The 26,664-nt window shown below is 45.5% G+C and overlaps 1 protein-coding gene across 4 annotated transcripts in view; it reads right to left on the reverse strand.

Moving 5' to 3' along the window:
• Positions 1-20,515: 20,515 nt before the first annotated feature.
• Positions 20,516-26,664, reverse strand: part of ENPP4 (ectonucleotide pyrophosphatase/phosphodiesterase 4) — a 28,071-nt gene continuing 21,922 nt past the window's right edge. For 3 of the 4 annotated variants that reach the window (XM_077291564.1, XM_077291567.1, XM_077291566.1), the window contains exons 2-3: positions 25,239-26,280; positions 22,702-23,217 (exon numbers count right to left, since the gene is read on the reverse strand). In XM_077291564.1, coding sequence (XP_077147679.1) covers positions 22,853-23,217; positions 25,239-26,253 — 1,380 coding nt within the window. In that variant the 5' untranslated portion in view covers positions 26,254-26,280 and the 3' untranslated portion in view covers positions 22,702-22,852. Of the gene's footprint in view, positions 23,218-25,238; positions 26,281-26,664 lie in introns of all 4 variants that reach the window. The other variant, XM_077291565.1, reaches the window with a different exon arrangement.

Raw genomic sequence — 26,664 nt, forward strand, 5'->3', positions numbered from 1 at the left:
TTTGAGAAACCTCTGTCTCCTAGTTGAATTTGTTTTAAAAAACAAACTTCCTTAGGCCGGTTTCACACGTCAGTGGCTCCGGTACGTGAGGTGACAGTTTCCTCACGTACCGGAGACACTGACACACGTAGACCCATAAAAATCAATGCATCTGTGCAGATGTCATTGATTTTTTGCGGACCGTGTCTCCGTGTGCCAAACACGGAGACATGTCAGTGTTCGTGGGAGCGCACGTTTTACACGGACCCAATAGAGTCAATGGGTCCGCGTAAAACACGCACCTCACACGGACATTCTCCGTCTGGGGTCCGTGTGCGTGCAGGAGACAGCGCTACAGTAAGCGCTGTCCCCCCCACATGGTGCTGAAGCCGGTATTCATATCTTCCCTGTAGCAGCGTTTGCTATAGAGAAAATATGAAGAATAGTGTTAAAAATAAAGATTTAGGTGTCCGCCGCCCTCCCACCCCCTGTGCGCCCCCCCGCTGGTCAGAAAATACTTACCCGGGTCCCCCGTCGGCTGTCGCTCCTTCCTGGTCTGGCCGCGCCTCCTACTGTATGCGGTCACGTGGGGCCGATCAATTACAATCATGAATAGTCGGCTAAGCCCCTATGGGAGGTGGAGCCACATATTCATGACTGTAAATGATCGGGCCCACGTGACCGCATGCAGGAGAAGCCGCGGCAAGACCAAGAAGGAGCGACAGCCGACGGGGGACCCGGGTAAGTATTTTCTGACCAGCGGGGGGGCGCACAGGGGGTGGGGGGGCGGCGGACACCTAAATCTTTATTTTTAACACTATTCTTCATATTTTCTCTGCAGCAAACGCTACTGCAGAGAGGATATGAATCGCAGCTTCAGCACCATGCAGAGTGGGTACCACACGCTCCGTGTGGTACCCACTCGCCATACGGGCGGCACACGTGTGCCGCAGGTATGGCCTCCGTGAGTTCCCAGGCACACGGACACGGATAACTCCGGTACCGATTTATTCCGGTACCGGAATTATCTGGACGTGTGGGACAGCCCTTACGCAGCCTCCTCAAGTCCAGCGCTGAGTCTACATCATCATGCAGGAACTGCTGACACACTCCAGCCACATGAGGCCTAGCATTGTTATGAATCAGAAGGAACCTAGGCCCAAGTGCATCTGCATATGGTCTCACAAGGGGTCTGAGGATCTCATCTTGGTACCTAATGGCAGTCAGGGGACCTCTGACGAGCACATGGAGGGCTGTGCGGCCCTCCAAAGAAATGCCTCCCCACACCATTACTGACCCACTGCCAAACCGGTCATGCTGAAGGATGTTGCAGAACGTTCTCCACGCCTCACTTCTGACATGTGCTCAGTGTGAACCTGCTCTCACCCATGAAGAGCACAGGGTGCCAATGTCGAATCTGCCAATCTTGGTGTTCTCTGCCAAATGCTAATCGCCCAGCACGGTGTTGGGCTGTAAGCACAACACCCATTTGTGGACGTCGGGCACTCAGACCATCCTCATGGAGTCTGTTTCTGACAGTTTGAGCAGACACATGGATGTTAGTGGCCTGCTGGAGGTCATTTTGCAGAGCCCTAGCACTTCTCCTGTTCCTCTTTGCACAAAGTAGGAGGTAGCAGTCCTGCTGCTTTGTTGTTGCTCTCCTACGGCCCATTCCACATCTCATGATGTACTGGCCTGTCTTCTGATATCTGCTCCATACTCTGGACACTGTGCTGACAGACACAGCTACCCTTCTTGCCACAGCTAGCATGGATGTGCCATCCTGGATGAGCTGCATTACTTGAGCAACTTCTGTGAGTTGTAGATACTGCCTCATTCTACTGTACACTACCTCTAGGGGTGAGAGCAATGACAAAATGCAAAAGTGGCCAAAACAACAGCCAAAGAAGATGAGAACAGAGAAATGGTCTGTGGTCACCCCCTGCAGAACCACTCCTTTATAGGAGTTGTCCTGCTGATTGCCAATCATTTCTACCTGTTGTCTGTTTACTATCAATGTTGCTTAATAACTGGACAGGTTGATTTCACAGAAGTCTGATTGACTTGGAGTTACATTGTGTTGTTTAAGTGTTCCCTTTTTTTAAGCAGTATATATACCAGGGGCCCAGAATAAAGGACATATGTCAGGATGTGGGATATGCCAGAATGGGGCCCAGGATAAGGGCCAGGTTGGGGATATATATCAGGATGGGGAGCATATATACCAAGATGGGGGGCATATATACCCCTATGAGTGCTCAACTGTGAAAAAAACAGTCTATTTATAGAAAAACCACTGATGCATATGTATAAACAGGCTCTCCATGCTCGACTTGTGACTGTCACACAGCTGCAACACATGCAACTGCGGCACTGAACAGCTGGAGGCGCTACATGTATCCGGGTTCCCTCTGCAGCTTATGCGGTAAGCGCTATAGCTTGCCGAATAAGCAGGGACCCTATGAAATTCGCTCATCTCTGATTTCAGCAAAATCTGAACTCCAATATGGCATTTCTTTTATTCTGAGCTTTGCACTGTGCCTCAAAAATAGTTTTTGACCACATATGGGGTATCTGTGTATTCAGGAGAAATTGCACAACAAATATTGTGGTCCATTTTCTCCTGCTATCCTTGTGAAAATGAAAAAAAAAATGGGCTAAAACAAATTTTTGTGGGAAAAATAATTTTCATTTTTTGTGGGTTCAAGGTGGTTATAACAAGTCTAAATAAATTCCTTTAGGGGTCTAGTTTCAAAAATGCGTCGCTTGTGGGGAGTTTCCACTGTTTAGGCACAACAGGGGCTTCAAACGTGACATGACTTCCCGCTAATGATTCAAGACAGTTTTGCGCTCCAAAAGTCAAATGGCGCTCCTTCCCTTCCGAGCCTTGCCGTGTGCCTAAAGAGTAGTTTTCCCCCACATATCGACATACTTAGGGGAAATTGCACAACATTTTTTGATCCATTTTCTCCTGTTACCCTTGTGAAAATAAAAGCAGATCAAGCAGCCAGTGGTTATTCAGTGCTGCATTTTGGGAGGTCTAAACCCGTCTTACCGCATACACATTCGTATTTATCAATATCTTGCATTGCACCACGCTCTTGGGCTTGTTCCCAACCCTGAGTAAATAAAGTACAATATTGGCACCTTTGTGACGCCTGTGAGGTAGAGTTTGTTACTCCATCAGACATAAAATAGCTATTCGTGAAGTCTCATTGAGAGTTCTTCCTGGGAAAAGGTATGCAAATTAGCTCTATCCCAAAAAGAAATACACTATCCCTCTGGTGCTACCTAGTGGATATATCTACGGTACTTTACAAGTCAATGTCAGACTCTTTACTGAAAAGAAACCTGACTACTGGTGAATATTGGCTAATCTAGCTCATATTCCTAGTCATGTTGCAAGGATTGTTAAAAGGTGTTAAAATGTGCAAATTTAAGGGTAGCTACCTCCAGTAGACTATTAAGACCAATTTCTTTCTTTTGGAACCGAGCTTATTAGCATTCCAGGAATCGATAACATAGACCATCAAAGAGGAAAAGTCCAGGAGCAAAACTGTTCAAGACTGAGTCCAACAAGTTTACAGCTGAAATAGCATCCATGACTTATCATGATGGATATTTCTTACCTGGACTATACTTGCATTTCTAACATACATGATGGAATAATTGTGCCACCCTGTGGTTATAAAATATGATCAGCCCTGCAGAAAACATTCCCCATAGTGGAAGATTAAAGTCAAACGTCACCTTTGATTCACATGAATTAGCTTTAAGCAGAGGGTTGCAACCCACACCCCATTTCACTCTGATCAAAGCCACAGGCACGTCATAAGTCTATGGGCGTTAAGAAGGTTGCTGATCCAGTGACCCCAGACTTGGGTTGAGACCACAACATGACAGAATACACATTTCCAACGATAGGGCAGAACTACTATTGGATAACCCTGGGAGCCATTGGTAGAGATTGTAAGAATGGATCACTTATGCTACTAAAGACCTCACCCTGCTTTAAGGATACACCACGTATACATGATCTACCATCCCGAAAGTGGATGACCTCTTCCAATGGCTAGACAGACCTCATGGATGCCCTAAGATAACTCTACAAGGTTTGCCACCCAAAGACTCATCAGGGGACCTCCATTTCCCAGGAGATCAGGTGGATATGCCACTGATGTCTACGTTTGGAACAGCACTGATGCAACCATAGTGGGGCTTCAGACATGGCCAGGATTTAGATTTGATTGTGCATTTGAAATTTCTTTTAAGGCCATAGATTGGTGACCACGACCCTTCGAAGAGGAATCAGTGCTTCTGGGAAGGATTTCTACAAGCTTTTTGAAGTGTCTGCAGAGTTTTTACCCCTTCATCCCGATGAGCATTTATGAGATCAGATATTGATGTTGGGGAGAGGCCGGCCTCACAATCTCCGTTATAGGTGTTGGATGGGGTTGGAGTCCAGACTCTGTGTGGACGGTCATGTTCTCCTCCTTCCATGTATTTATGGACCTTGTGCACTGGGCACAGTCGGGGATAGGGGGAATAAAATGGCCTTCTTCAAACTGTTCCCATAAAGCTAGAACTACATCTGTCCACAATGTCTTGTGCTGAAGACACGAAGACACAGGCGCAACACATGCAGGTGTGGCACTCCATGGGTTTGGTTGCCACAGTGGCATTGTCTCCCTCACGGGGGTGATGCCATGCCTGGAAGCAGAAAGGGATTCCCCTTAGCAGGTAATTTCAGCATACAACACTTTCCTGACTCCAGACCAGAAGGGGGAGATCTGAACCCGGTTTCAGGGGAGCTGCCCTATAAGTGCTAGTCTGGAGGAGGAGTTAGTCAGTCTGAGGGAGACAGTGGAGAAGGAAGCAAGTGAGCAGAGCCTGGGTGTGGAGCTGCGCCTGAGCTCACCCCAGGACTGAGCGCAAAAGACCGGACACCGGAGTCCGTGGTTGTCTGGGGACTGCATGCCCAGCAACTGAATCCGGAGGGCAGGAGATTGCAGGTCTCCTGGCCACAACTGACACCCGAAGGCACAGCAGCAGACTAGAGCCCGGAGTCACCACGAGGGAGTGACACCTGGAAAAGGCTCGAGCTGCCTGCCATGCGGGTAGTGTTCCACTTAAGGGACAAACTGAGAGAGGGACTTGAAGAGAGCTTAAGGCATCAAGGACCTAAAGAACAGTGCAGTAGGGAGGCCTCCAACTCCACCTGGCTACAGGGATTCTGAACTGCTTCCAGGCTGCCCGGACCTCCAAGATCACCTGTCACCAGTGTCCCGGACTGCATCCACAATTAAAGGTAAAGAAACTAGTCATTGTGTCCTCCAATCATTCCAGCACCCAACATCCACAACCCCTCATAGACCGTTCTGGTAGCCCTGGGGCCCCCGCTCCACCTGTGGGGAGCCAAACCATCTTAGCTGCATCACCATCGTCCCCACCAGTCCCTTTTAGAAGCGTCGGCCATCCCTGGCTGAGTACCACAGGTGGCGTCACGAACATTCCCCAATCTCCCCTGTCATGAATCCCCAATGGCTAGGGATAGCACAGGATTAGCAAAGTATAATAAATATCGGACGAGCTCTAGGGTGATGGAACCTGGGCTGACCGCTGCCCTACGCCTGACAAACGCAACTAGAGATAGCCAGGGAGCGTGCCTACGTTGGTTCTAGACGCCACGCACCAGCCTAAGAGCTAACTAGTACTGCAGAGGAAACAAAGACCTCACTTGCCTCCAGAGGAATTAACCCCAAAGATATAGTTGCCCCCCACATGTATTGACGGTGAAATGAGAGGAAGGCACACACATAGAGATGATGTATATAGCATTAGCAAATAGAGGCCCGCTGAAAACTAGAAAGCAGAATGACACAAAAGGGGACTGAGCGGTCAGCAAAAAACCCTAATCAAAAAAACCATCCTGAGATTACAAGAACCCATGTGCCAACTCATGGCACATGGGGAGAACCTCAGTCCACTAGAGCAACCAGCTAACAAAGAGACATTCTAAGCAAGCTGGACAAAAAACCAAACAACTGAAAATCAGCACTTAGCTTATCCTGAAAGATCTGGGAGCAGGTAGGCAGGAACCAAACAGAGCACATCTGAACACATTGATAGTCGGCAAGGGAAATGACAGAAAGGCCAGGTAAAATAGGAAACACCCAGCCTCTGATGGACAGATGGAAACCAAAGGCCGCAACCCACCAAAGTCACCCAGTACCAGCAGTAACCACCAGAGGGAGCCCGCAAACAGAATCCACAACAGTACCCCCCCTTGAGGAGGGGTCACCGAACCCTCACGAGAACCCCCAGGGCGATCAGGGTGAGCTCTATGGAAGGCGCGGACCAAATCAGTCGCATGAACATCGGAGGCGACCACCCAGGAATTGTCCTCCTGACCATAACCCTTCCACTTAACCAAATACTGGAGTTTGCGTCTGGAAACACGAGAATCCAAGATCTTTTCAACAACATACTCCAATTCTCCCTCCACCAGCACCGGAGCAGGAGGCTCGACTGAAGGAACAACAGGCACCTCATACCTCCGCAACAACGACCGATGGAACACATTATGAATAGCGAACGATGCTGGGAGATCCAAACGGAAAGATACAGGGTTAAGAATCTCCGAGATCCTATAAGGACCGATGAACCGAGGCTTGAACTTAGGAGAAGAGACCTTCATAGGGACAAAACGAGAAGACAACCACACCAAGTCCCCAACAAAAAGTCGGGGGCCCACGCGGCGACGGCGATTAGCAAACTGCTGAGTCTTCTCCTGAGATAACTTCAAATTGTCCACCACCTGATTCCAAATGTGATGTAGCCTGTCCACCACCACGTCCACTCCAGGACAATCCGAAGACTCCACCTGACCAGAGGAAAAACGAGGATGAAACCCCGAATTACAAAAAAAAGGAGAGACCAACGTGGCCGAACTAGCCCGATTATTACGAGCAAATTCGGCCAGTGGCAAAAAAGCAACCCAGTCATCCTGATCAGCAGAAACAAAACACCTCAAATAAGTTTCCAAGGTCTGATTAGTTCGCTCCGTCTGGCCATTCGTCTGAGGATGGAATGCAGACGAGAAAGACAAATCAATGCCCATCTTGGCACAAAACGTCCGCCAAAATCTAGACACAAACTGGGATCCCCTGTCAGAAACGATATTCTCCGGAATCCCATGCAAACGAACCACGTTCTGAAAAAACAAAGGAACCAACTCAGAGGAGGAGGGCAACTTAGGCAAGGGCACCAAATGAACCATCTTAGAAAAGCGGTCACACACAACCCAGATAACGGACATTTTCTGTGAAACCGGGAGATCAGAAATAAAATCCATGGAAATGTGCGTCCAAGGCCTCTTCGGGATGGGCAAGGATAACAACAACCCACTAGCCCGTGAACAGCAAGGCTTAGCTCGAGCACACACTTCACAAGACTGCACAAAGGTACGCACATCCCTAGACAAGGAAGGCCACCAAAAAGACCTGGCCACCAAGTCTCTTGTACCAAATATTCCAGGATGACCAGCCAACACAGAAGAATGGACCTCGGAGATGACTCTACTGGTCCAATCATCCGGAACAAACAGTCTTTCTGGTGGACATCGATCCGGTTTATCCACCTGAAACTCCTGCAATGCGCGTCGCAAGTCTGGGGATACGGCGGACAATATTACCCCATCCCTAAGGATACCAGCAGGCCCAGTGTCTCCAGGAGAGTCAGGCACAAAACTCCTGGAAAGAGCATCTGCCTTCACATTCTTTGAACCTGGCAGGTATGAAACCACGAAATTGAAACGAGAAAAAAATAACGACCAACGAGCCTGTCTAGGATTCAAACGCCTGGCAGACTCAAGGTAAATGAGATTCTTGTGATCAGTCAAGACCACCACGCGATGTTTAGCACCCTCAAGCCAATGACGCCACTCCTCAAATGCCCACTTCATGGCCAAAAGCTCCCGATTACCCACATCATAATTGCGCTCGGCGGGCGAGAATTTTCTAGAGAAGAAAGCACATGGCTTCATCACCGAGCCATTAGAACTTCTCTGTGACAAAACCGCCCCCGCTCCAATCTCGGAAGCATCAACCTCCACCTGGAAAGGAAGTGAAACATCTGGTTGACACAACACAGGAGCAGAAGAAAACCGGCGCTTAAGTTCCCGAAAGGCCTCCACGGCCGTAGGAGAACAATCAGCAACATCAGCACCCTTTTTAGTCAAATCAGTCAAAGGTTTAACAATACTGGAAAAATTAGCAATGAACCGACGATAAAAATTAGCAAACCCCAAGAACTTCTGAAGGCTCTTAACAGATGTAGGTTGTGTCCAGTCACAAATAGCCTGAACCTTAACGGGATCCATCTCAATAGTAGAAGGAGAAAAAATGTACCCCAAAAAAGAAATCTTCTGGACTCCGAAGAGACACTTTGAGCCCTTCACAAACAGAGAATTGGCCCGCAAAACCTGAAACACCTTCCTGACCTGTAGAACATGAGACTCCCAGTCATCAGAAAACACCAAAATATCATCCAAATACACAATCATAAACTTATCCAGATATTCACGGAAAATATTGTGCATAAAGGACTGAAAGACTGACGGAGCATTGGAGAGTCCAAAAGGCATTACCAAATACTCAAAATGGCCCTCAGGCGTATTAAATGCGGTTTTCCACTCATCACCCTGTTTTATCCGCACCAGATTATACGCACCACGAAGATCTATTTTAGTGAACCACCTAGCCCCCTTAATGCGAGCAAACAAATCAGTAAATAATGGCAATGGATACTGGTATTTGACTGTAATCTTATTCAGAAGGCGATAATCTATACAAGGCCTCAGGGAACCATCTTTTTTTGCCACGAAAAAAAAACCTGCTCCCAGAGGGGACGAAGATGGACGAATATGTCCCTTTTCCAAGGACTCCTTAATATAATTCCGCATAGCAGTATGCTCTGGCAGTGACAGATTAAATAAACGACCCTTAGGGAACTTACTGCCAGGAATCAATTCTATAGCACAGTCACACTCTCTATGGGGAGGGAGCGAATTGAGCTTAGGCTCCTCAAAAACATCCCTATAATCCGACAAAAACGCAGGGATCTCCGAAGGAGTAGATGAAGCGATAGAAATCGGAGGTGCATCATCATGAACCCCCTGACATCCCCAGCTTAGCACAGACATTGTTTTCCAGTCCAGGACAGGATTATGAGTTTGTAACCATGGCAGACCAAGCACTAGTACATCATGTAAATTATACAGTACAAGGAAGCGAATCACCTCCTGATGAACGGGAGTCATGCGCATGGTCACTTGTGTCCAATACTGCGGCTTATTCATAGCCAATGGTGTAGAGTCAATTCCTTTCAGAGGAATAGGAACTTCCAGAGGCTCTAGACTAAAACCGCAGCGTTTAGCAAATGACCAATCCATAAGACTCAGGGCAGCGCCTGAATCCACATAGGCATCGACGGAAATGGAAGACAGTGAAAAAATCAGAGTCACAGACAAAATGAACTTAGACTGCAGAGTATCAATGGCAAAAGATTTATCAACCCTTTTTGTGCGTTTAGAGCATGCTGATATAACATGAGCTGAATCACCACAATAAAAACACAAACCATTTTTCCGCCTATAATTTTGCCGTTCACTTCTGGACTGAATTCTATCACATTGCATAGTCTCAGGTGCCTGTTCAGAAGACACCGCCAACTGGTGCACGGGTTTGCGCTCCCGTAAACGCCGATCAATCTGAATGGCCATAGCCATAGACTCATTCAGACCTGTAGGCGCAGGGAACCCCACCATAATATCCTTAATGGCCTCAGAAAGACCATTTCTGAAGTTTGCAGCCAGGGCGCACTCATTCCACTGAGTAAGCACCGACCATTTCCGAAATTTCTGACAATATACTTCCGCTTCATCATGCCCCTGAGAGAGGGCCAATAAAGCCTTTTCAGCCTGAATCTCTAGGTTAGGTTCCTCATAGAGCAATCCCAATGCCAGAAAAAACGCATCCACACTGAGCAATGCAGGATCCCCTGGTGCCAATGCAAATGCCCAATTCTGAGGGTCGCCCCGTAGGAACGATATAACAATCTTGACCTGTTGAGCAGGGTCTCCAGAGGAGCGAGATTTCAAAGAGAGAAACAATTTACAATTGTTCCTGAAATTCAGGAAGGTAGATCTATCTCCAGAAAAACACTCTGGAATAGGAATTCTAGGTTCAGACATGGGAGTGTGAACAACGAAATCCTGTATGTTTTGAACCTTTGCCGCGAGATTACTCAGGCTGGAAGCCAAACTCTGGACATCCATGATAAACAGCTAAGATCAGAGCCATTCAAGGGTTAAGAGGAGGTAAGAAGCAGCTAGACAGCAATTAAGGGCTAGGCAGCAAAACTCTGAAGGAAAAAAAAAAAAAAATTTCCCTTGAACACTTCTATTTCTCCTGCTTCAGCCCAAAATTAACACTTTGTGGGCCGGCTATACTGTCATGAATCCCCAATGGCTAGGGATAGCACAGGATTAGCAAAGTATAATAAATATCGGACGAGCTCTAGGGTGATGGAACCTGGGCTGACCGCTGCCCTACGCCTGACAAACGCAACTAGAGATAGCCAGGGAGCGTGCCTACGTTGGTTCTAGACGCCACGCACCAGCCTAAGAGCTAACTAGTACTGCAGAGGAAACAAAGACCTCACTTGCCTCCAGAGGAATTAACCCCAAAGATATAGTTGCCCCCCACATGTATTGACGGTGAAATGAGAGGAAGGCACACACATAGAGATGATGTATATAGCATTAGCAAATAGAGGCCCGCTGAAAACTAGAAAGCAGAATGACACAAAAGGGGACTGAGCGGTCAGCAAAAAACCCTAATCAAAAAAACCATCCTGAGATTACAAGAACCCATGTGCCAACTCATGGCACATGGGGAGAACCTCAGTCCACTAGAGCAACCAGCTAACAAAGAGACATTCTAAGCAAGCTGGACAAAAAAACAAACAACTGAAAATCAGCACTTAGCTTATCCTGAAAGATCTGGGAGCAGGTAGGCAGGAACCAAACAGAGCACATCTGAACACATTGATAGCCGGCAAGGGAAATGACAGAAAGGCCAGGTAAAATAGGAAACACCCAGCCTCTGATGGACAGATGGAAACCAAAGGCCGCAACCCACCAAAGTCACCCAGTACCAGCAGTAACCACCAGAGGGAGCCCGCAAACAGAATCCACAACACTCCCCATAAACTTTATTCCCTTTAATTTGCGCGCCCAGGGCCACAGACCGGGTCAACGCTACCTTGACCACCCCTTTAAGAGCTGTGCGACCCGATTCCGAGTACCCCACGGCCCTAGCGGGTGTTGCACAGGGACTGCCTGTTCATTAGACAATCCCTGCATGTGTTGAGGCTGTTGAACATATTTTTCGGTTAGCACCTGAGCATGCTCAGATAACACCTTACCTGAGCACGTTCGCTCATCACTAATGGTTGCCATCGAGCAGCCAAGCTCTGATTCATGCTGCCCGTGCTTCGGACAGTATAACTTTAATGTCAGGTTCCCTTTCGCTATTGTATTGATATTTTTTAATGTTTTGCATTGTTTTTAGTATCACTTGCAATCATGAGAAGGATCCTACAGGTCCGAAACGCGTCAGCAATATCTTTTTTTATCATTGATATCGCCGCTTGCATATTTTAATCAATTTTTCGATCATGTTAACCGGAGCATTTTGACATCTACACCCAGTGTGAACAAGGCTATAAAATGCTGTAGTTTTACATTTGTATTTTGTGTATGGATACCTAGCGGCGCTGCAGTGACCGCCATGTCGCCCTTCTCTCTTTACCTACAGTTTCTTTGGAATCGGGAAATAATTGTGAGCAGAAGGAGACGACATCTGTGATTGTTCTGCTCTTTTTAATATCGACGCTTAGATTTCAATGGCACTTTCTCCCCCTGAAGAAGCAGCACATGCCCAACATGACGACTCGTGGGGAGCGCTGACCACAGGAGGTGGCATCTGGAGGTGACTGCATCATAAAGACCAATATTATCACAAAGGGGACTACTCCATCATCATCTTCAGGGGGTCAGGACATCAGTGGCTCCTGGACAAATTGTGCCGCCATTTGTAGATGTTCCATGCACCGATATGTAATTTCCCAGAGGTTGACAATTGGATTCACGTCTGGAAACAGATGAAAGTCATTCAATATCTACATACAATGGCCACATGAGGCCGGCAAAGTCCTGCTCCATGACCATCATAAGGTCTGACAATGGCTTGGAGTAATTCATAGAATCATAGAATGTTAGAGATGGAGGGGACCTCCGGGGTCATCGTGTCCAACCCCCTGCTCAATGCAGGATTCACTAAAATCTCAGACCTATGTCTGTGCAGCTTCTGAAGACTTCCATTGAAGGAGAACTCACCACCTGGTACATAAGCGTAAGGCCGGGGTCACACTAGAGCGTAATACAGACGAGTGCTATGCGATAAAAAATCACATAGCACTCGGACCAATGTTAATATATGGGGCAGCTCCCAACATCCGTTGTTCTCTTGGCCGTATTATACGTGCGAGTGAAATTGCAGCATGCTGTGATTGTCAGCATATATTGCCCGAGACTCGCCAATGAAACTCTAAGGGTGCGAGAAACACTCACAAATACGCACCGGTGTTCTATAGAAAAGCCGGTAATTCAGTGCGGTGTACAGTAAAATCACACTGACAGGTTAGAATAGAATAGATCAAATAAATGTCTACATAGTATAGGTGTATATATGCACTGCTCAAAAAAAATAAAGGGAACACTAAAATCCCACATCCTAGATATCACTGAATGAAATATCCCAGTTGCAAATTTTTATTCATTGCATAGTGGAATGTGTTCAGAACAATAAAACATAACAATTATCAATGTAAATCAAAATGAATATCCCATGGAGGTCTGGATTTGGAATGATACTCAAAATCAAAGTGGAAAATCAAATTACAGGCTGATCCAACTACAGTGGAAATGCCTCATGACAAGGAAAAGATGCTCAGTATTGTGTGTGGCCTCCGTGTGCCTGTACGATCTCCCAACTGTACAACGCCTGGGCATGCTCCTGATGGTCTCCTGAGGGATCTCCTCCCAGACCTGGACTAAAGCATCCGCCAACTCCTGGACAGTCTGTGGTGGTGTGGATGGAGGGAGACATGATGTCCCAGATGTGCTCAATTGGATTCAGGTCTGGGGAATGGCCAGTCCATAGCTTCAATGTCTTCCTCTTGCAGGAACTGCTGACACACTCGAGCCACATGAGGTCTGGCATTGTCCTGCATTAGGAGGAACCCAGGGCCAACTGCACCAGCATATGGTCTCACAAGGGGTCTGAGGATCTCATCTCGGTACCTAATGGCAGTCAGGCTACCTCTGGCGAGCACATGGAGGGCTGTGCGGCCCTCCAAAGAAATGCCACCCCACACCATTACTGACCCGCTGCCAAACAGGTCATGCTGAAGGATGTTGCAGGCAGCAGATCGCTCTCCACGGCGTCTCCAGACTCTGTCACGTCTGTCACATGTGCTCAGTGTGAACCTGAATTCATCTGTGAAGAGCACAGGACGCCAGTGGTGAATTTTCCAATCCTGGTGTTCTGTGACAAATGCCAAGCGTCCTGCACGGTGTTGGGCTGTGAGCACAACCCCCATCTGTGGACGTCGGGCACTCAGACCATCCTCATGGAGTCGGTTTCTAACCGTTTGTGCAGACACATGCACATTTGTGGCCTGCTGGAGGTCATTTTGCAGGGCTCTGGCAGTGCTACTGAGCATGCGCTGACTCGTCACCTGACGCAGTGAACTGACAGTGTGGGAAAATGTTCAGAAATTTTCCCACGCTACAGAGTTCATATCTGGTCAGGCGGGGAGGCTGCGCAGGCAGCTTTTCATTCATTCGTCCATGGTTTACAGCCCGGCCGGTAGCAGCACTCCGGGTTGTAAACGAATTAACACCTTGAGATGGATTGCAGCATGGGATTGACTGTACGGCGGATAGGTATGTTGGTTTTTTATTTTGGAATATTTTACAGGAGAAAGAGGGCTTCACTTGGATTGAGAGTGCAATAAAGATGTTAAACCTGTGTTTCATTATTTCATTAAAAGACTTTATTCTTAATGTGTGTGTATTTTTAACCTTTTCATACTATTGGATTAATAATGGATAGGTGTCATAATTGACGCCTCTCCATTATTAACCAGGCTTGATGTCACCTTACAATAGCAAGGTGACATTAACCCCTTATTACCCCATGTGCCACCGCTACAGGGCAGTGGGAAGAGAGGGGCTAAGTGCCAGAATAGGTGCATCCTACAGATGTGCCTTTTCTGGGGTGGCTGAGGGCAGATGTTTTTAGCCGGGGGGGGGGGGGGGGCAATAACCATGGACCCTCTCTAGGCTATTAATATCTGCCCTCAGTCACTGGCTTTACCACTCTGGCGGAGAAAATTGCATGGTAGCCCATACCAGTTTTTTCCGTGAATTAATCCTTTAACACCTACAGCTCCAAAATTTGACACACACACTACTAACATTATTACTGAGGGACAAATCTAACGGATATGCAATGGTTTGATGTATGTAAACCATGTCTCATATCCTGTTGGGTTCAGTAATGATTCAGCAAAAGGCGACAATTGAATTACCGGCTTTCTCCTAATCTAGCTATGTATGATATATATATGTGTGTGTCTCACTGACATATATATATATATATATATATATAGACTGCATATATGTTTTCACGAATATTTGAGGCCATGGATCCATTATATGTCCATTTTGCAAGCCGGCGAGAAAATCTAACCATATGGATGCCACACGGACACTTGAGAAAAAATTGCATCCTCGCATTGCACACGGATGACTGTTCGGCAACATTTCTGCGTATCTCGGCCGTATAAAACAGACCTTATTTTTGTACGTTATGCGTGACGCCGACCTTAGGGTATCATTGGCCATCATGTGCCTCAACAATCACTAACCCACCACCAAATCGATCATGCTGGGTGATGTTGTAGGTAGTATGAAGTAGATGACCAAAACAAAAAAGAAAAAATAGTCAGCACTCACCATTCCCGATGCTAAAAAATCTTTATTAGAACATGGACACGGACAAGGAGAGCATGGTGTCCAGGGACACCATGCTCTCCTTGTCCGTGTCCATGTTCTAATAAAGACTTTTTTAGCATCGGGAATGGTGAGTGCTGACCATTTTTTCTTTTTTGTTTTGGTCATATGCATATCTTTTGGTTGAAGCACCCCATAAGCCCATGCATTGAGTAGTGGGAATAGGAGCTGGTACAGCGCATTGTGGCACGCCGTTAGGTGATCGCGAAAAGCAGCAGTGCGAGTATTTATTCTTTTTGTTGGACAGTATGAAGTAGATCCAGACTCCTTCGTCTGTCGGGTGCTCAGTGTGAACCTGCTCTCATCTGGGAAGAGAATGAGAGCCAATGGTGGACCTGCCAAGTCTGGTGTTCTCTAGTGAATGCTGCACGGAGCTGGGCTGCGAACACAAGGCCCATTCCAGGACGATGAGCCCTCATGGAAGTTGTTTATTATGGTTTGGTCGTACATCACCAGTAGCCCCTGATGGTCTTTTTGCAGGGTTCATGCAGTGATTCTCATGTTCCTCTTTGCACAGCACATACCGTTCCTGCTGCTGGGTAACTGGGTTGATGACCTTCTACAGGCCAGCCAGGTTCTCCTTGTGTAACTGTCCACGTCCCCGTATTTGCTCCCTAGGTCTTGCATCTCTGCAGGGACACATGCAGGTACAAGTAGTGACAAGGACATGAGCGAAACAAGAGAATGAGTCAGGACCACGAGTCACTGTGACCACCTACACCATTTCCTTCTTTGGGGGGTTCATTTGCTGTTCCTGTCCAGCGCTCCTGTTACCACTTTCATTTGTGCTATAGCCAGGGACTGATTCACAATTGGTTCTGCTTCCCGACAAGACACAGTGATATCCCAGACCGACTTAAGGTTATACTGTGATGTGGAAGACCAAACTTTGAAGAGTTTACAACACTTACTCTAAATATAAAATAAACTATAATTAGTGATGAGCGAGTATACTCGTTACTCGAGATTTCCCGAGCACGCTTGGGCGCCCTCCGAGTATTTGTAAGTGCTCGGAGATTTAGTTTTCATCACCGCAGCTCAATGATTTACAGCTACTAGCCAGCCTGAGTACATGTGGGGGGTTGCCTGGTTGCTAGGGAATCCCCACATGTAATCAAGCTGGCTAAGAGATGTAAATCATTCAGCTGAGGTGATGAAAACTAAATCTCCGAGCACTAAAAAATACTCGGAGGAACCCGAGCATGCTCGGGAAATCTCGAGTAACGAGTATATTCCCTCATCACTAACTATAATATATAGAATAATATAACTACTATAATACTGCTCCTATGTACAAGAATATAACTACTATAATACTGCTCCTATGTACAAGAATATAACTACTATAATACTGCTCCTATGTACAAGAATATAACTACTATAATACTGCCCCTATGTATAAGAATATAACTACTATAATACTGCCCCTATGTGCAAGAATATAACTACTATAACACTGCCCCTATGTACAAGAATATAACTACTATAATACTGCTCCTATGTACAAGAATATAACTACTATAATACTGCTCCTATGTACAAGAATATAACTACTATAATACTGCCCCTATGTACAAGAATATAACTACTATAATACTGCCCCTATGTACAAGAATATAACTACTATAATACTGCTCCTATGTACAAGAATATAACTACTATAATACTGCTCCTATGTACAAGAATATAACTACTATAATACTGCCCCTATGTACAAGAATATAACTACTATAATACTGCTCCTATGTACAAGAATATAACTACTATAATACTGCTCCTATGTACAAGAATATAACTACTATAACACTGCCCCTATGTACAAGAATATAACTACTATAATACTGCTCCTATGTACAAGAATATAACTACTATAATACTGCTCCTATGTACAAGAATATAACTACTATAATACTGCTCCTATGTACAAGAATATAACTACTATAATACTGCTCCTATGTACAAGAATATAACTACTATAACACTGCCCCTATGTACAAGAATATAACTACTATAATACTGCTCCTATGTACAAGAATATAACTACTATAATACTGCTCCTATGTACAAGAATATAACTACTATAATACTGCCCCTATGTACAAGAATATAACTACTATAATACTGCTCCTATGTACAAGAATATAACTACTATAATACTGCTCCTATGTACAAGAATATAACTACTATAATACTGCCCCTATGTACAAGAATATAACTACTATAATACTGCTCCTATGTACAAGAATATAACTACTATAATACTGCTCCTATGTACAAGAATATAACTACTATAACACTGCTCCTATGTACAAGAATATAACTACTATAACACTGCCCCTATGTACAAGAATATAACTACTATAATACTGCTCCTATGTACAAGAATATAACTACTATAATACTGCTCCTATGTACAAGAATATAACTACTATAATACTGCCCCTATGTACAAGAATATAACTACTATAATACTGCTCCTATGTACAAGAATATAACTACTATAATACTGCTCCTATGTACAAGAATATAACTACTATAATACTGCTCCTATGTACAAGAATATAACTACTATAATACTGCCCCTATGTACAAGAATATAACTACTATAATACTGCCCCTATGTACAAGAATATAACTACTATAATACTGCTCCTATGTACAAGAATATAACTACTATAATACTGCTCCTATGTACAAGAATATAACTACTATAATACTGCCCCTATGTACAAGAATATAACTACTATAATACTGCCCCTATGTACAAGAATATAACTACTATAATACTGCCCCTATGTACAAGAATATAACTACTATAATATAGTCTTTTATACAGAATATAAATAGTGGACACTGTGAGGACATAAATGACACAAGATACATTAGATAAGTTAAATTTTTATTATAAAAAATATATCAGAACATTCTGAGACATGTCCAGTGCTTACATCGATTTCCTACAAGTAAAGTTCTTCACCATAGAAAACATACAGACAATTTGTGCTTCTTCATTCGTCCTTGAAGATATATCAGGTGTAGAATTAGTAGAACCCCCCACCACATTAAATACCCCCAGACCGGCGCTTCTATAGGTGACAGAACAGTATAGATTCTTTACAGGTAATTATCTCCTATACAGTATAATGACGTAATCAGGAAGAGACGGAGACACGTAGGGCGTCAGAGCTGAAGACGTTACTGCTGAGATCTATTTCCCATAGAATAAGTCACATGTAGAATAACAAAGGTCCCATTGATTGCTAGGAGCATTTACTCCAAAATATAGGTTTTTAGTGTGTGGGGAAAAAAAAATCAACATGTTATTTTATGAAGTGTTTCTGCCTGAAAAACCGCTCCAAACCGGACTACAAAATGCTAAAAACCAGAGGGCCCATATAAAAAATTCCTCCAAACTCACAATAAAAACTTGTTTTTCTAACCTTTTTTTATGTCTTAAAATTTGACCAAAAATCAATTCCAAAATCTACATCGAAAACTTTTTTTTTTTTTTTTTTTTTAAAGGTCTATCCACGTCAAGTTTTTTTCTACTAACAAGGTTTAGAAAACCTCGGAGAGGAAAAATTAACATAAATGATGATACCTTGAGGAAACCACCTGAAACTTGATGCCGTCAAGTGAAAAAAACTGAAAAAAAAAAAAAAAAAATAACTACGTGGAATACAAATATTTAAAAATAACTCTCTTAAAAACTTCAAGAAACTCTTCAAAATACCTCCGATAACCTCACCTAAAATCACATGGATTCTTAATGTGGATTTTTCCAGATTTGTCCCACCTGAAAAAAAAATTTCCTCTTTAAAATATACATCAAAACCGGTTTCAAATATTCCTCCTATTGATTTCAGCAGGAAATTCATACAAGTAAGGTTTTTTTGGGGAATTTTTTTTTTTATATTTTTTATTAAATGAGGTGGTGAAAACCTTCACTTCTTTGATGTGAATTCCTGGTGGAATCTGATCAAAAATTGGTCAATAGAAATGGGCTGATCGATTCGCAAAACTCCAATCCATCGGTCAGGTCATCAATCTCTGGCCGCGAGGCTCGCGAATCTCTTAACTTTTAAGATTTCCTGCTCGGCTTTTGATTATCCGGCCTGACGAGACGTCATCATCCCAGGCAGGGTAATCAAATGCCGATCTAGGTGACTCCTGACCTGGCCGATGGACCAGAATCCCGTGAATCGATCCACCCATGTTTAACTGTCAAGTCAAAAGATTGCAAAATAAAAAAGTGTTATAAAATAAAAACCTTCAAAAATGTGTCAAAAAAACATAAGATATAAAATACTTTTTTAAAAAAAAACCAGATTCCTTACATGGATTTGTGTAGAAATCTACGTCTGATCAGTTCTGCATGAACATGAAAAAAACGCAAATATTCGTAAAATAATCTTCCTTTTTTTGAAAATGAAAAAAAAAAAAAAGGAACGTGGGCATGAAAATAGCTTCCCCCCCGAATAAGATTCCTATTGATTCTAAAGAGTATTTGACGTGTTATTTTTATGTGGTTTTTGGAACAAAATCTGCTTCAAAGTCCTAGTAAAAAAAAAAAACCCTAAAGGCACCACAAATGCAATCTCAGACGCTCATCGGTACTGGTTGATTTTGGTCACAGCGCGCGTCGGGGTCGTCTTGCACCAAACATACAAAAAGTTTCTCCTATGATTGACGTGGTTTATTTCCTTTTATCATTTTCCCCCCATAAAACGACATGGAGCGTCATACACATTGTGCTAATCTAGGGACTCAATTGTAGAAATCGTAAACCAAAGTGGAGAAAATGTTATGGTGGGGACCAGACTCTCTTCACCACCACCCTTATTGATTCCAAGAGAACGATCAGGCTGATTGATCTCAACATGCCCAATCCTTTTCAGCTTGGCTTACTCTCCTCTCCTTGTGATAAATATTACTGCAATCCTAGAATAGATGACACATACTTCCCGATATAACCGCAGAGCATGCCTTACAGTCCGTGGGCTCGTCAGTGACAGATTACCCATAATTCATGCTTATGTGAACATTATATAACCTGGCGACATACAGTAATTACGTGACACCTGAGGCCGGGTAAAGCAGTGGCCGGGAGTGGCCCATATTGAGGCTGTCCCCATTAATCATCATATAACGTACACAAAGTGCTACGTGCCCAGTCAGTGGTCTGCGCATGGCGGTCTTATACTACAAGTACCAGCATGCCATGAAAGCAGCACATTCTCATAGACTTGTTGCTTTGAGAAAACATGAAAGAAGTGTATGTGGGGGAAAAAAAAGTGTGTTTTTTTTTTTTTTTTTTTTGGGGGGGGGGGGGGGGGGAAATAGCGCCACTCTGGCACACAGGTTATGCTTGGTATTGCAGCACAACTTTATTTAGGTTACATGGATATGTGACCTGCAGGTACTGGAACGGGCGCTTCATTTATGCCATATTCTTACTGATTATAGAACACTAGTGAGAAAGGAGAAGTGGGGTCAGGAGTGACGCCACAGCTGTGCGCAGGCTATGTGTGGTACCGCAGCGCCACAGCTGTGCGCAGGCCATGTGTGGTACCGCAGCGCCACAGCTGTGCGCATGCTATGGGTGGTACCGCAGCGCCACAGCTGTGCGCAGGCTAAGTGTGGTACCGCAGCGCCACAACTGTGCGCAGGCTAAGTGTGGTACCGCAGCGCCACAGCTGTGCGCAAGCTATGTGTGGTACCGCAGCGCCACAGCTGTGCGCAAGCTATGTGTGGTACCGCAGCGCCACAGCTGTGCGCAGGCCGTGTGTGGTAACGCAGCGCCACAGCTGTGCGCAGGCTATGTGTGGTACTGCAGCGCCGCAGCTGTGTGCAGGCTATGGGTGGTACCGCAGCGCCACAGCTGTGCGCAGGCTATGGGTGGTACTGCAGCTGCTGGGAGTTGTAGTGTAATCAAATAGTGCAAAACTATTCTGCACAAAAACTGCTCCTACAATCTCCGGCCATTGTACTTACTGCATAATGCGACATATAAGGGTTTTATATATTATAGGGGCTTTAAAGTGCTGCCGATCCATGCGGACCCTCACCGCAGCTCCTGCACCAGCGGCGTGCACGCTCAATGACATGACTACGTGCACGCTCAATACAAGACTACGGGTCTGGTCCGCTGCCTACTTCAGAGTGGTGTGCTGACCCATCAGTAAGGGGTCTCAGGACCCTTCGGCAGCATTATAAAGCCCCTGTAACATTCCCTTTAACTTCCTGAGGCATAGAAAGTGTGCTGCCGTAACGGACAGCTCCATCACTACAACTCTCAGCATTGTCCGCCACGCTTTCTTGGAAGTTTTCCTTTTGCCACAGGTTGGAGATGTCCGGGCTGACGCCGTGCTGTGTGAACTGGCAGTGAGACGACGCTGGTGACAGTGTTCCTCCACCTGGTGCTTCCTCGGGAGGAAGAAGTGCGACTCGGCGACTTCGAAAAAGGCACTTTATATAAAAAAAATAATCAATATACAGTCTAGAGGCGGTATAAATCTATAAATCTGCATAAATCACACACAGGAGAGAACAGGACTAAGAAAAAAGATTAATATATATATATCGCTATCCTTAACGGACTCCCTGCAGTATTCAGTAACTACCCCTATGGGGCCGCTCTGCTGGCAGAGATTCTCCCTCCATAGTTTTTGTAATAGTGCTTGCCTTCATGCAGACGCGCGCCTCCCGTTCAGTGCCGGCCCTAAAGTGCTGCTGCAGTCAGTCCAGTACTTCGGAGCTAGAGGGCGCTATTGCTGCCACCAGTCGCCCCCGCTCCTCAGTCACACTCCGATCCGTGAGGACCTAGCTGACCTTATGTTCTCAGGAGACTCTAGACCAGGCCGTGGTCGTACGTGGCGAGAGTTACAGCCTGTGTGATAGTCTCGAGATGCATTCACTATTCTCCGTGCTTCAGAGCTGAAATCCTCCAGCATTCAGTGCACAAATAAACAGTCATCATATACAGGACGGGCACACACAGCATTATAAGAGTAATGGAGTATCTGCAAACTCGATCGTTCCCAGAAAAACTGTGAATGCAGCTCTGGAGTATAATACAGGTTGTAACGCAGCATGAATCATTTAACATTTAGGAAAGTGCCACATCATATAAAGATGTCGTATCGCCGGAATATACCGTAGCTTTATGAAGTCTCAGAGGTCCTGAGCATGAAAGGGACATAATGGTGCCTCAGGGTTGCGGCATGCAGGAGGCTACAGCCGACCATTAGATACGGCAGTGGTCGGGAGCGCTGCTCTGGAGGGATTAATGCAGCACTAACTTAGCCCTGCGCTCCTTTCCTTTCCAGGATTATTAGGGGTCCCGGAGGAAGGAATGGCACCGACCAGGTATTTTTTGGCAACAATGGGAAGACCCTTCTTAAACATGTGAATCCAACCCAGAAAGTGTCAAAAAAATGTGTCATTCCTCCCCACTACGGTTTATAATGACATGTCCCAGAAGGGGGATGTTCTCATGGTTCAATTTTTTGTTTTTTTTTGCTGTGATTTTCTAAAATTGTGGATTTTTTTTGGCCGCAATATTCAAAAATCGAGACGCAAAGATCAGTGGTTTTAGAAAATATAAACAGGCTCCTAATGGTTTCTGCGTGGAGGAAGGGTTAGATCAGCGGGACCCCCTCACCCCAGACCTCAGTCAATTAAAGGGTCATCATCGTCCTGGAACTGCAGCCGTGAGAACTGGCGGGCGGAGGGCATCTTCTTCTTCAGGAGCATGATTATCAAGCAGCTTATGGAGGCCAGGACCAGGATGCCGCCCAGGACGATGCCGATGGCCTCCGGGACCTGGATGCACCACTTGTCGGTCAGCAGGCAGCTGGTGTGGGTCAGGGTGCCGTTGTTGGGCTCGGCCTTCAGCCCGAGGATGTGGCACATCATGGGATAGATGTCCACGCTGTCGATGGTGTTCACCTTGACGCCCTTGTGGAAGGCGGGTCCGTGGCCGGCCAGGAAGGGGTGCATGCTCCGCAGGCTGTTGTTATAGCCGTGATTTCCAGCTGAAAAGGCAAAAACAAAATCATCATCACCATCATCACGTTTCTTAGGCCAAAGACTCCGCTGACCAAGATTCAACCCATGGCTTGGCACGCCTGTAAAAATAAATTGGGGCCGTCATTGATTTTGGTGCCACGTGATGGCACAACCTGACCACCCACATGGAGAGCGCGTCGGGGTAGAGTTTCTAGCTGGTCTGGGGGCAAAAATGTGCTCAAATCGGTTGTCAGATCCCTCGCTCCTCTCAGCAGCGCAGTAAAAAGCTCCTGCCAGAAAAAGGAGGGTCCCAATCAGATCAAAATGCACCATATAGGGCGGGGGGGTAGTTGGGAGCCTCACATGTGAAGAGAAGCAAAGGCCACCATATTACCCGGATCACACCGCCAAAACCGATGGTCACACTAGTGCCGCATAGTATCTACACAATGATCACAGCAGGATCCCTCTCCTTCAGATTCCTCTACCCCCAGTAGTCACAGAAGGATCCTCCTCCTTTTGATTCCTCTACCCCCCGTAATCACAGCAGGATCCTCCTCCTTTAGATTCCTTCACAGAAGGATCCTCCTCCTTTAACGTTATCTACCCCCAGTAATCACAGCAGTATCCGCCTCCTTTAGATTCCTCTACCCCCAGTAATCACAGCAGGATCCTCCTCCTTTAAGGTTATCTACACCCAGTAATCACAGCAGGATCCTCCTCCTTTAACGTTATCTAACCCAATGATCACAGCAGGATCCTCCTCCATGAGATTTCTCTAACCCCAGTAGTCACAGCAGGATCCGCCTCCTATAGATTCCTCTAACCCCAGTAGTCACAGAAGGAATCTCCTCCTTTAGATTCCTCTCCACCCCAAACCGTAGTCACTGCAAGATTCTCCTCCTTTAGATTCCTCTACCCCCAGTAGTCATAGCAGGATCCTCCTCCTTTAGATTCCTCTACCCCCCAAACATAGCCACAGCAGGATACTCCTCCTTTAGATTCCTCTACCCCCAGTAGTCACAGCAGGATCCTCCTCCTTTAGATTCCTCTACCCCCAATAGTCACAGCAGGATCCTCCTCCTTTAGATTCCTCTACCCCCAGTAGTCACAGCAGGATTTTCTCCTAGCCATACCTCCCTCCCGAGTCCCGAGCACTCGGCCAATGCCAAGAGGCTGCACCCAAATCTGAAAGTATAAAGAGCAGAGAGGAAATCCAGTTGCCAAGTTTGAGATAAACAGTCATAAAAGGTGTCAAGCACGCTCATAGGAACAGAGTGTGCATGCATATGATGGGAAGAAGGGAGGGCAAGCTGACCAATATTAACTCCTTATCCTAAAAAACAACCTACCGTACATGTAAATGAGCTGAGCTCTCTCCACATGTGGTAGATGCCGGATATATTAAATAAATATGTTTAAAAAAAAATAAATAAAAAAAAATGAAATGTTTAAATCACGACTCTTTTGCCCCCCCTAATAATAAATTAAATTAAAAAAATACGTTTAGTATCGCCGAGTCCATAAAAGTCCGGTCTACCAAATTATAAAATTAATTAACCCGATCTGTAAACGTCATAAAAAGAACACAAAACAGAACTGCAGTTAATCGGTCACACTAACCGCCACCCCAAAAAAACAACGAAAACAGATCAAAACGTCATATGTACCATAAACCAGTACAGGTAAAAGCGTCAAATCACCAGGCAAAAAGCGCACAGCAGTACCGATGAGAAAATAAAAATGTTATGGGTCTCAGAAACTTCTGAATTTCTATTTCTCCACTAACGATTCCACGGCACTTGGATTTTTCCCCCCCACTTTGAAGCACATTGATTGTTACAATGAATGACGTCATTTAAAACTACAATTCGTCCCCCCCAAAAAACAAAACAACAAAACAACAAATCCTCAAGTAAAAAAAAAAGTTCTGACTTTTGTATGGAGGAAAAAGAAAATAAAAAATAAAAAATTGCCCGATCCTCCAGAGATTGGAGGAGTATCCAAAGTCTGAGCCACAAGTGGAGAGACTCAGGTAACGACTTACATGCTACATGAGTGGACGCGTTCTGCACAATGGTCCAGCCCTCGTCGGCCACCAGGATTATGGGCTGGATGCGGCTGTTCTTCTTGTAGTGGTACTGATCCGGGATGTCTTCTTTCAGGTAGACCTTCATGTGATGGCTGCAGTTTTTCAGCAGGTTGTAAACCTCATTTGTATCACCTTTACGGGGCAATATGGCTGCAACAGGAGTGTGATCCACCAAGGTGTAGTTCCCTCGGCCGATACAATCATCCAGCACAATGACCCTGTCCTTGGAGCATTGGGCCATTCCGTGGTCACTGGTGATTACCACATTCACCGTATCCCATAGCTTGGCTTCTTTCAGCTTGGCCACCAAGTGCCCTATGTAGCCGTCCACTGTCTTCAGCACATTGATCATATTTACTTTGTCTTCAGGTCCATAATGGTGTCCGCTCTTGTCGGGTTCTTCAAAATACAAAGTTGCGAAGTTGATGGGGTCGTTAGGCCTGGTGAACCAGTCGGTGATGTTTGCCACCCGTTCCGCAAAACTTACATTGGAATCGTAGGGTAAGAAGTTGTTTATGGTGACGTTCTGGATTTGCACGTCAGACCCTGGCCACATGGCCGAGCCGCTCCTCTGTCCTGCACGCTGGTTTGTCACCCAGATAGGAGTAGCTTCGTTCCACCAAATCGGGTCGGTTTTGGAGCTAAAGTTGTCCACACTGAAGGTCTGGTTAGTGTCCTTGTCATACATGGAGTTGGCCACAATCCCGTGGCTCTCGGCATATAGACCGGTCACTATGGAATAATGGTTAGGGAAGGTCTTTGTGATGAAGACGTTCTTCACTTCTCTCACCAGGACGCCGTCATCGATGAACTCCTGCAGGTTAGGCAGCGAGAAGTTCAATAAATAGTCTGCTCTGAAGCCATCAAAAGACACAAGGATCAGCCGGGGGAAAGAAGTGTTACCAGAGGGTTCTCCAGAGCACATGGCGATGCCATGCAGCAGGGTCGGCACCAGCACCAAGAAAAGCATCCTGAATATCCTTCTGGAGAACAGTATCTGGAGAGAAAACAGAAATTCACACATCATAAAGATACAGGAGCAAAATGTGGAGTCTACTCAAGATGACCAACTTATCCTAATCTATACCCATTGTATATACACAGCTCAGACCTCATATACTCTAGAAATACAGCTCACGTTCATTCATTACGTCATTTGTTCATGCTAGATTCCTACTCACACCCGTACGGTACATAGAGATCCTAGATGCCCAGCTCACCCATTACATAAGGCCCATGTCACCCATTACATACAGATCCTAGATGCCCATGTCACCCATTACATACAGATCCTAGATGCCCAGCTCACCCATTACATACAGATCCTAGATGCCCAGCTCACCCATTACATACAGATCCTAGATGCCCAGCTCACCCATTA

The sequence above is a fragment of the Ranitomeya variabilis genome, chromosome 2, assembly GCF_051348905.1.
Source record: "Ranitomeya variabilis isolate aRanVar5 chromosome 2, aRanVar5.hap1, whole genome shotgun sequence".
Lineage (NCBI taxonomy): Eukaryota > Metazoa > Chordata > Amphibia > Anura > Dendrobatidae > Ranitomeya > Ranitomeya variabilis.